Source organism: Meleagris gallopavo, chromosome 2, assembly GCF_000146605.3.
Source record: "Meleagris gallopavo isolate NT-WF06-2002-E0010 breed Aviagen turkey brand Nicholas breeding stock chromosome 2, Turkey_5.1, whole genome shotgun sequence".
Taxonomy (NCBI): Eukaryota; Metazoa; Chordata; class Aves; order Galliformes; family Phasianidae; genus Meleagris; species Meleagris gallopavo.
Window position 1 is genome coordinate 104,902,736 of NC_015012.2, and position 12,267 is coordinate 104,915,002.

General features: G+C 40.4%; 1 protein-coding gene across 2 annotated transcripts in view; it reads right to left on the minus strand.

Moving 5' to 3' along the window:
• The window catches only part of INTS9 (integrator complex subunit 9), a 71,290-nt gene that overhangs the window by 33,370 nt on the left and 25,653 nt on the right, over positions 1-12,267 (minus strand). For both annotated transcript variants that reach the window (XM_010708087.3, XM_019613386.2), the window contains 2 exons: positions 9,000-9,111; positions 1,928-2,108 (listed from right to left, as the gene is read on the minus strand). In XM_010708087.3, coding sequence (XP_010706389.1) covers positions 1,928-2,108; positions 9,000-9,111 — 293 coding nt within the window. The remainder of the gene's footprint in view (positions 1-1,927; positions 2,109-8,999; positions 9,112-12,267) is intronic.

Here is a 12,267-nt window from a genome sequence, read left to right on the forward strand (position 1 = left end):
TCTGCTGCTTCTGTCTTTCTGTTTACATGGCCAATACCTACCGGACACAATGACTCAATCACAGCCAGATCACTTGGAGAAGGTGCCAGGAGTGAAAGCATTATGCAACAGAGCCCTGCTACTGCTGAAAACAAACTTGTAACTAACATCCAGCAATTTTTCCAAAGCCCAATTATCCTTCAACAGAGAAATTCCACTTGCCTCATCCTACTTCTCAATGATTTAGTTCTTTCATTTATTATAATCTAATTCCCCTATGCATTTTATTATTGCAGATATAATGTTGGCAAACTGCCCTTCATCCTAGCATAATGCTCACTGTTCCTTGCTATTTTCCATCGATCTTTTGTTTTTAAATAGTAAATACTGAAAGTTGTTGATCAGCTCTACCCAGAGCTCTGATTCATCCTATTACAGAAGATAAACAAAGATTTTTGTCAGAGGTCTGTGTGATGTTAAAGTTATCTGTAGTGGCAATGTCCTGGTGGCTTTCTCTGGGAAACACTACCCTTTTCTCATATATTCTTCAATTTATTATAAACTAAATTTAATCATGACTAAGAGATATTAAGAATGGGAAATTTCTTTTAAATGACTAAATAGAGTTGAAAGGCTGGAATCCCTGAAAATCAGCCCCAGTTCTGACCTCAAATGGTTATGTTACAGGTGTTACAACATCTGTCATTTCCACCTAAGTAAAAAGTTTACCCTACACACAAGTATTTGGAAAACAGCTATAATTTTGATGCTGACTTTTGAAGATTAGCCTCTACAGCCAAGTAGAATTTAAGTAAATGGTTTGAACAGCTGGGTGGCTGAATTGTCCCAGCCAGACATAGCATGCAGAAGAAGAGCTTCAATGGTGCACTGCACTCTGAACTGCCTTACAATCCACCAGAGGAAGAAAGGAAAGCTCCTCTTTTGTTAAAAAACTGGGAGCAATCTCAAGTGGTTGGGATCTCTTCTTCATGGCTCAGACTCACAGACTAACTGAGGTTGGAAGGGATCACTTTAAGATCATCTATTCCAACTTTCTGTTCAACTATGTTCAGCTACTTGTCCAGGATCGCATGCAGCAAGATTTTGATATCTCCATAAATGGAGATTGCATGAGCTCTCTAAGCAGCCAGTTCCAGTGTTTAACCACCCACTGCACAGTTAAAAGAAAGTGTATTTCTTTTGTTCACATGGAATTTCATGTGCTTTAATTTGTGTCCATTACCTCTTCTCTCATTGGGCACTACTGAGAAGAGTATGGCTCCTTCATCTTAACTTCCTCCCATCAGGTATTTCTACTCATTGAAAATACTCCTTTGAGCCTTCTCTTCTCCAGACTGAAGAGTCCCAGCTCTCTCAGCCTCTACATACATGAAAGAACACCTTTGTTACCCAGAGCTGGACTCACTCCAGTACAATCATATCTTTTTTGTAGTGAGGAACTCAGAACTAAACACGGCATTCCATAAGTATCCTCATGGGAGCTGAGCATAGAAGTATCACTTCTCCTGACCTGCTGGCAATACTCTCTATAATGCAGCCCAGGATATTGGCCTTTTTTGCACAGAAAAATTAAGTTGGCACAACAAAATTAAGTTGGAAAAATCTATTTTCCTTATATAGAGACCATGGTACCATGCTGGGAGTACTGGATGAGACCTGCAAACAGGCACACTTAAAAGTCACTCAAGTTATGTATATCATTCAATCACTAGTGCAAGTACTAAAAAGCACATACTATTTGAATTTGCACGTTCTACAGGAAACAAGGCTTCCCTAATTATAGAAGACCTATTTACATAAGCACATACACCTTTGTAAACATGTTCACAATTCTAATGAAGTATCAAGTAGACACAACCTACATGCATCTATTCCCCATAGTCAAGTGTGTGAACTGAGCCTGATAAAGCAGCCCTTTAACACCTACCACTCAGCAAAGATCTGGGAGAACTCAAGTGAACTGTTGGCAACAGGTGAGATGAAATAAAAAGGGACGTTGGAGAGTCCAGCAGAGTCAATATACTGATACAGGCACTCCAGCAGATCGTATATTACTCCAGAGGGGTAACAAGGAACCAACACATTTCCTCCATTTCGGACAGTCATAGCTAAAGGTGAGAGAAAAAACAATTAACAGGGTTCAAATTAAAACGTTGAGTTCCTTTAGTACAATGTATAGAGAAAGTACCTTTAGCATAAGGTACAGAAAAAAACCAAAAACTACCGAACAAATTAACAGAACACGTTATGCATATGAACCAGGGGAACACTTCTGATTGGTAAATACATTTCTTTACTGCCTTCTCCAGGCTTAGCAGAGTGAACGATTATAATACTCCGTTAGCTGGGGGCACACACCAAACTAGGCAGATGTAAAACTCCTGACACGAGAGGGCAGTCTTGCACTGGCACATGAAGACAAATGGTCAGCGTGACATGAAACATCAAAGTAAACCCTGCTCCATCTATTTCCTGTGCACCAGACATCAAGGACAGCAGTTCACAGGGCTCACCTGAAAGCACTAAAGATGGTAAACAGTTCTGTGCTCAGTTTTCCTTGTGCTAGATGAGTGGCTGAAGGTACAGGTATTACAAACAAACAGCCCTCAGAGCTAGAAGTGGGTGAGGGGAGTGCTTCACCTTTCTAAAAGTTCTAAATATTTTTCAACATAACAAGAGCAATTTAAAACCCCAATAAGCTGTAGACAGCATTGGATAAGAGAAAACGACGAGGAAAAGAAAATCTCTGTAATCGAGACTCATCTGAGTATAAATACAGAGCAAATATTTTGGGCTTTAGCAAAATGAATTACAAAGTGCTGTACCTTATGGGTCCAGCAATAGCTGCCTCGCTAAGATTTCATCTGTGGTCATGGGGTAAAACCATCTACTGATGTTAATTGCATTGCAGCAGCAGGAACATTATGCGTCAAGGCATTACACAAAAAGCTGTGAAAGAGCCTGAAAATGCACATATTAAATCTCATCGTAATCACTTCCTTGATTTCAGTTATTGACAAGCTTTGCTGGGGTATGGATCTAGCACATTAAGGGTCTTTTTGCACCACCTACATGTTCAAAGAAGATTTTTATGGCTGAATGTTTAAAGGTTTTATGGAGTCCAGGGAAATGCACAGACTCCAAAGTGAGATTTTTTACATGCATTTAGGTGCTTAACTTCTTTTAGGAGCCAGTGCCTATTACACGTTGCTCTCAACAACAGTGGCCAAAGACATCTCCTGTATCAAAGCTGTATTATACAACATTATCTGCAGTGGAGTGGGTTTATTGTTCAGGACTTCTCCGAGTCACATACAAACCCTACCATCAAAATAATTATGAATCTGAAAAGCAATGCTTTACATTCTCCTAGAACTTGGGAAGTTACAAAGCATCCCAGCAATGTGTTATATTATCCCTCTTACATAGGCAAGTCTAAACGATCCCATCTATAAACAGGATGTGAAGAGAGGAATGAGGAGATTAAGAACGATGTTTTCAAAGCCATCTGGGGGCTAAAAGTTAAGCCTCTGGCTCCAAAAGCAGAATTTACATTGCTTCATTATACATCCAAAAATCTACAGAAAGGAAAGAGAAATACCTGTATCCACAGTAGTAAGAATGCAGCACGGACAGAGAGGGGGATGCAGAGTGGAGAAGTGATCAGTAGAAAATGCTAAGGAAAGGTGTGTTTGCACTTCTGCCCTGAATGAGGATACTGCCTTAAACAGCAAGAGATGTGTCTCCTGGGGAGGCACAGGCACAGGCTGCTCGAAAGAGCTGTGGATGCCCCATCACTGGAGGTGCTGCACAGGTAGCCTGATTTTGTGATGGGGTGAACAACTCACAACAGGGGGACTGGAGATCAACGATCTTTAAGGTCCCTTCTGACCTAAGTGATTCTATGATGATCCTTGGAAAAGGTACCTTCTTCTTTCATTCAGACACCAATTCACCCAGTTAAGACAAATATTGAACTCCTCAATTTCAAGAGGCAGCAGGAAGATTTCATCCAATAATGGACTGGTTAAAGAATTTGTGTAGGCTATGAAAAATGTGGGTTTCATTATTAAGCCTCAGAGTTTGAATTTTCAGCTCTCCCTTCCCTGAAGCCATTGGTTTGCTATGGGAACCTCAAGTTTTTTCTGCTGAAAACCAGACATTCAAGATTCCTGGGGCCAAAGAGAAAATAATAGAGGATAAGGCCTTTGAGCAGATGCCAACTCGAACTTCAATTCCCAGGAAAATTACAAAGTATTTTACACTAAATAAAATCACAACCCAAGGAGTGGAATACTCTTCCATCCACAGATGAGCCCAACAACCCATGCTAGATAGCCCCTTGAATCTCATATTCCTGGCCACATAGCAATGCACCTTTGAAACTGGCCTGGTGAATGCTCCTGGTCTTCTGGACAGGGGAAGACAGCAACACAACTCTCCCACCCCTAGCAAGGTTGTGTGTCAATCTTTTGGCTTAATATACTAGTCAGTTCCTTGGTGCAACTTTATTTGTCTTCACTCACCACAGACAGTGGGCACAAATTCTTGAGGGTGCTCTTTGTGGTTATGTGAAGGGAGAAGGACTACCTCCCAGCTTCTCCAAAACAGAGATGAACACCTGTACAAGCACACTGCTTTCCATGCAAGTAGCAGGTCCAATCTGGCTCTCTGTACAACTTCCTACAGTTGTCAGTAAGAGGACACGTATATTTGAAAGCTGTTTAAAGCCCAATTTATCTCTGTGACTGATGGACGCAGTCTCTTGAAATAAGTTGTGTAATAATCTTAGCATTTCAAATTTAGTCTCCTTCAGTAGCTCCATAACAAGTTGTTCAATTTACAGCTTACAATGAGATACTTGCTTTTCAAACAGCTGCCACTGCAAGGTCAAGTTGGCACCTAAAAAGCAAACTGTGCTCTTTTATGCTTTATATAAACATGTGCACACAGAAAGGCATGACCGAACATGCACGCAAAATATCCCAAAGCTGTCCTTGCCAATAGTCTGGTAATTTTGCTGATGATGCCGAAAGCAATGTAAAAATACAACGGCTTTTCTGAAGCTGCAGAGTGCTGGTATGGCAGTGCTGTACCACAAAAAAGGTGTTAGTGCTAAACTTAGTGACAAGGCAAAGCATGTTTCAGTGCAGCACACACAACATGGAGAGCAGATCACGCACGTGACAATGGAACTCAGTATCTACAACTCTACGTGCTGGGATGAATACAGAGACCAAGGTGAAATTTGTCACACTTAGTCACAAACTGACATTACCTTCTGATACACTATTTTGATAAATTTCTGATGACTACCTTTTTACCAAGTGTATTTTGAGCTTCTTGTGAAGTTAGACAAACATTTTGGGAATGAGAAAACATGAAATCTATGGTGCTCAGCTTGCCTACATTACTGCTTTTCACAGTAACCGATTGGTTTTTGGACTTCTTGGATGGTTGGACTAGACAGTTTTAAGAGGTCTTGTCCAATCTTAATAATTCTTTACTCATCTATAAGAAAATGGATCTGTTTTCTTCTCTTGATGTTGGGGTGGATGTTTAAGTAGTAGTGGGAAGAGACAGCTCTGTCACTGCATTCTTCACAGAGTTACTATACAGATTTCTGCAAGATCTTTGACACAGTCCCCCACCACATCCTTATCTCTAAATTAGGTAGAGATGGATTTCACTATTCGGTGGATAAGGAATTGGTTGGAAGGTCACAGGGTTGTGGTCAACAGCTCTACGTAATGAGCACCGTCCCCAAGGGGTCTGTCTGGGAACTGGTACTCTTTAACATCAATAACAGATGATGGGATTGAATGCACCCTTAGCAAGTTTGTCCATTAGACCAAGCTGAGCAGTGCAGGTGATACAGCAGATGGAAGGGATGCCATCCAAAGAGGCCTTGATAAACTCCAAAGGTGGGCGCTTGTGAACATAACGAGGTAAAACACAGCAAAGTGCAGAGTTTTGTACTTCTTTGAGTTGAGGTAATCCCAATATGCAAACAGACTGGGAGAACTCCTTGAGAGCAGTCCTGCTGAGAAGGACTTGGGGGTCCTGGTGAATGAAAAACTTCTTGTGAGCCAGCAGTGTGTGCCTGCAGCCCAGAAGGCCAATGGTAGCCTGGGCTCCATCAGAAGAGGGACGGCCAGCAGGGACAGGGAGGTGATTATTCCCCTCTACTCTGCCTTTGTGAGGCCCTAGTTGGAGTACTGCATTCAAGTCTAGGGACTCGAATGCAGGAAAGATAAAGAGCTTTTGGAAAGAGTCCAGACAGGCTTAATGAACTGGGCTTGTTCAGCCTGGAAAAGTGAAGGCTGTGGGGAGACTTCTTTGTGTCCTTCCGATATTTAAATGGAGTTTACAAATATGATCAACTTCTTACAAGAGGAAATAGCGACAGGACAAGAGGGGATGGATTTAACCTAAAGGAGACGAGATTAGGGTTAGATGTTCAGGGAAGTTTTTTTACTGAGAGAGAGCCGAGGTGCTGGAACAGCTTGCCCACAGATGCTGTGGATGCTCCATCTCTGGAGGCATTTAAGGCCAGGTTGAATGGGGCCCTGGGTAACCTGGTCTGATACCTGATCTAGCAATTGGCAACCCTGCCTGTGGCAATGGGGGTTGGAACCTGATAATCCTTAAGTTCCATTCCAACCCAAGTCATTCTATGATTTCCATGACTCTGACTTCTTCAAGTCAATGCATTTTTTTTTGCTACACAAATTCTGGATACTTGTGTAATTTAAGCTATCTTCCTTCCATGTTCAATTGTTTTCTAATTTCTCTGTATTTATCTCTTTCAAGATAGAATTTGGCTCAAAGATATACTGCAAAATCCTCAAAATAGTTCAGAATGTTTCTGAAAACCAGAACAACTTGCTCAGATAAACACCCACCTGTATCTACATATGTAACACACTTATTTATATGCATTCATCTTTTGGATTTTGCTTTGGCCCAAACTACAGCTTTAATATTTTAAAAGCATTTTAATTAACAACAGCCCCACTTCTGTTTACTTAGCAAACAGCTGCTGCAGTTTAAGGCACTAGTGACCACCAAGTCGCTTGATAAAACACGATTTGGTGGATATCTTGCAGAAGAGATGGCAGTAAGGCAAACACTCCTCAGTCTCTCCTGTAGAAAGAGTAACACTGCTGCTCAGCCTCTCCTTGGTGGTTCAGGGTGATAGAAGTGATCATGCTACCATCTGTCGGGAGGACAGTAGCCCCCATAAAGGTCCAGGAAAGAAAGAGAAGGGCAGCACATCTGCATGTAGCACAAGGTCACCAAAGCCTATTTGCCACAGCTTGTAATAAAATTAACAAAGCTTATAAACAATGAAAACACAGCCTCTAATGCACACACACGCACATGTAAACATAGGCATCACTTAGGAAAGGAAGTCACAGGTGTTAAGAATTTACAGAGTTCCAGGAGGAGGTCGAATAAATTCCTGGAAATGAAATCCACTGAGCATTACTAACTGTCCAAAAGCCATGTCTGATTGAGGAAATTGCTGAAACAAAAATAGTTCAAGGCTAAGAGATCATGAGGGGTTCATACAATCTCACCCTAGTCTTCTACTATTCTCTACATATCTGCTTATAGTCCCTGCTGGAGCCAGGATGTTGACAGATAGGATCTTTGGTATAACGAGATCATCATCTTTATAAAATGCCCAGATGCACCCCACTAATAGGTATTTATATCACAGGTAACCATCCTGACTCCATAATTCACTTTTTCACATAAACAAAACCCACACAATTTTACCTTCTACTTCTCACATTAGGACCTATGGCTTCTGTTTGAACCAAAACACAACCTAATTAGGGGTATTTGATTTTGATTTGGAGAAGGCAGGCAATGGAGTAATCTACCACATCCCTTTTATTATTTCCCTTCACTACTGCAGCAGTCCCATACTGAGACTCTGAAATATTATTATATTCAGCATCTGTGAATATGCACAAGGATTTAAAAACAGAAAAAGCAAATTGATGTGGTTTTTTTTTTTAAATTCTCCAAGGGTACATTTAGTTTTTAAAAGTAAGATTAAGAACTATTTACACTTCAGTTCATTCTCATCTTTATCCTGCAACCTTGGGTAAGTCATCTAAATGCAATAGCTCAAATTTCTCTCAGTTGTGCAATGGGGACCAGAACGCTTGCCTGCAGCGAAGATCCTCTGATTTAGACTTCTAATGCCTTTTAATAATCTTTTTAGTAGTTCTCCTGTAGTGAGTGTTTTAGTTCTCTTGAGAAAGGCAACACATGGCAAGACAGACACTAGAAAGTGGCCTGGTGACAGAAGGGTGAGAGCACAGAAGAACTGAAGTGGGGGAAGGGGAGAAAAGGAGAGAACTGAACTGGATGTGACATTCTGATCAGGCTAGAAAATGCTGCCATTCACACTGATATCACAGCTTTGCAATTATCAGCTTTTCCAGCTGTGAAAGCGTCTGATTAGGTTTTGTATTTCTGGAGTCTATAAATATATCTTGATATATTTTTTTAAGCAGAGATTGTGCTATTTGCTTTTGATATATTTAAAAATCAGGTGTAAGAAGAGAAGCAGATGTGCTTGTTTTCAAAACTGAATGTCATAAAAAAGCATGTAAAGATTTTATACTATCTGATATAGAGGAAGGAAATAGCAATATTTCAGATGGGAACAATCTTCAGTACCTATGCAGTCTGTTGGCAGCTAAGTGACATACTTAGCAAACCAAGAGTAGCAAATGATTAAATCTTGTAATACCTGTTCCATTCCAAAACATTTTAGGTACAACTTGTGTCTCTCTAAGCACTTACTGTATTAATGACATCAGGAGCACATCGTAAAATCTAAACAGCTAGTTTTATGCCAGAAGATATGGCTGGACAAGTTATTCAATTCCAGGAATCTCAGAATTACTTCCCACCCAAAGCAATGAGTAAGAAGATAAAATAATAAAATACACACAAGACTTCACTCAGTGACCTACCCAAGTTGCTGCAGAACTCTCCTACCATGCCATCTGGGTTAGCAGTAGGGATCTGTGTAAGACCCGTCAGGATGAGAACATCACTGTTTTTAAGAGAAGCTTGGTCCATGGGCTGGAACAGAGTACAGTGAAATAAAATAAGTTACATGACAGTCATCACATAGGTTTCTCTGCACTGCACCAAGAGTACTGCAGTGTATGACTGATACAGTGATCAACAAGGAAAACACATTGAACACTTTAAAGCAGTAACCCCTTTATCTGTTAATAAAAACAACTGTTTACCTGCATATTTACAGTACAAAACAAGCAAGCAATGGAACTGTAACTGGATTCAAAGTGGTATTCTCTATAGACTAATCATTTCATGGCCTTATGAGTTGAACAACTGAAAAGACAATCGTCCATTGAGGATGTGGCACTGCAATCAGGAAGGGTTTCATTCTTGTGTTCGTATCTTGGCTGCACTAGCTTCCAGTCAGCTTCCTTTTGAAAATCACTGTCAGCTTTGATTTCCAGTACCTCACTGTCTTGTTGTGTGCAGCTGAATTTTCCCCAACAATTCAGTGGATTTTCTTTGAAAGAAGTGAGATGCAAAGGACTTTAGGCTCAAAGCTCTCCATTTTGCTCATGAATCTCAGATCAGCACAGGGTCCTCCCCTGACTTGTGAATCCTGTTTTTCTACTCACAGCATTACAGTCATGACTTTCAAATGCTCATTTAAGATTCTTTGTGCAAGCCTTGTCAGAAGATGGCTTTGGTGAAATGGGAAATAGCTACTGCTGGTAGAAATAATATATTGGTTTAGATTCCTTAACACTGATAAATTTTATTTAATAAACATTTACTGATATATCCTAACTTTTTACTGTAGCTATAAAATCAAGCCAAACATACAAGTATTTTCTTAAGTCAGTGGAAAACATGACTCATCTTATCACCTTCCACACATGAATTGCACTAGCACTGCAGCTTTATCCTGTATCTCTCTTTGAAGACTGTGCTAGAGGCTAAACTCAGTCACACTGAGATTCATATCTTCATAGGGCAACGACCACTGGCCTTGCTGTGTATGTTGTACTGGTGGCCTACGGTCACAGGTACAATCCCATGCTGTGTGGCTGAAGCACTGAGGGTGGTTATCACAAGTATCACGTTGCACATCTTCTATCCATGCCATGCCTTTTTCCTGAGGACAGAGGAGTTTCCTTCTGCAGTGTCTATCCCGTGGCCCACAGATGTAGCAGAAGTATCAATGATTTAACAGCCCGAAGAAATACTGTGCTGATTTGGCCACTGGCAGGTAGTATGTTCAAGCAAACATTGCTTCTACTTTGACTGTGCATAGAGGTGCACACTTCTTCACCAAGGCTGATTATATGACTTATTTTATACCAGCATTTCATTAAAGAGGGATGTAAAATGTATGTCCACTTTTGTCTATTAGAAGACACACACTAAAAATTCAGAAATTATTCTTATGTGACCTGTGACCTTACACTAAATTATATATACTCTTGATACTCAACATTCAGCATAATTCAATCCTGAAGAGACAAAATCCACTTGCAGGCAAAGTATGGCTATGGGGAAAAGTTAAATTTTAGCCTCACTCTGGGCTGGGATACATCTCCCACAGCTACTACTCAAACAAAGGAAGGCAACTGCAGCCATCTGCATGATATTTTATGGTTACTTATTCTTGATGGACTCTCTCTGGTCTCACCAACCAGGAAAGATTTCTACCCTTCTACCAGAAGACACTGCCAAAGACATCTCCTCTGCTGAACTCAGAAGGTCACTGCACAGTTAGTTGCCTTGCTCACTGTCCCTCAATGCCATTCTTAATTAGTTAAGATCTTGCTCTCATGAACATGCAGGGGAATTCCATACCACTTTCAATAGAAGTTTACACTGTGCACCACCTTGCTGGACCAGACCAACTACATTAGATTTATCACAATCTTTGACACTCCATAGTGTGTCCATGAAAATGAAATGCCAATAATGCAATAAAAAATAATATTGAATCTGCTTGTGATAATGTACATAATGATTATGCCATATTAGATACACATAATTCCAGCTGCTATTGCACTGAAAGGGCTCGCATCGATTTTTGTGGGTTAATGTAAAGAATATGCCTTAAAAGGCTTTTAGTGACACGTCTGAACCTGTGCTGTCAACTCCAGTTCTCCACTTCGGTGCCAGCAGGCAATGGTGTCAATTCCAAACTCAGCAGACAGTGAGGCAACACTTCCAATAGAGACCATTTGCCAGAACACAGAAGTAAAGGGAACAATTAACGGTGTCAGACCTAACTCTCAGACGTAACATAACTCTGTAGATTATAGATATAATCTATATGTAACTTAAAACTTCAAGAAAACTCTAAGCTGTAATTTATACCAAAAAAGCAACCCTGTTCCCGCCCCATGGCATCTAATTCCTGCTTGTGCTGCTAACTCCAATGTGACAGCACTTAAATCCCAGTGCTGGCAGGAGGGAGGACACAGGGGAAGGATGGTGGGGTCCTAGTGTTTCCTTCAAGTGAGATTATCCTCTTCTGCACACTGAGAGAAGGAAATGCTTTCAAGGCTACTACTGCCTATAACAGAGAAGGTGTAAAGAGGAAGAGGCTTTGTCCCATTAGTAGGCCCAAATAAGCTGTGTCCTCTCATCCTAAACAAACTACTGATGAAAGCCTGGTCACATTATACTATTTTTTACTAACTATGAAGAGAGTTCCAAATGACTGGAAACGTGCTAAGACTTCAACGTGACTCAGAAAGTCAGGATATGTTTTTACATAAGCATGCTGATTAACAGGGTATCTTTAAAAAAAAACAAAACTGACAACAAAATGCAGTGACTGCATTCATACTCCGGAGTTTCACTGACTGCTCACCATGATTCTATAGAGGTCAGAAAAACAACTTTTCATTTTGATGAAAAACTGCTGGATTACTGAACAAAATTTAGGCTTTGTGCCAACAAAGATATTGTTATCACTATATATTATCTGTCAAACATATCAAACAGATGAATAGCTGGTTGGCAGGTCTCAAAAACTACTAGCCATTATAGAATTATCATGTTCTAGGTGCCCATAGTGGTGTTTATGAGGATTAATATTAGGTCAAAATCTATCCACTGTCTTCAACAGCCATCTGGAAGAACATATATAACAATGATACCTGAAATGCAAGTGATCATAGAGTAGTTTGAATTGGAAGGAACACTTCAAGGTTATCTAGCCCAACTGTC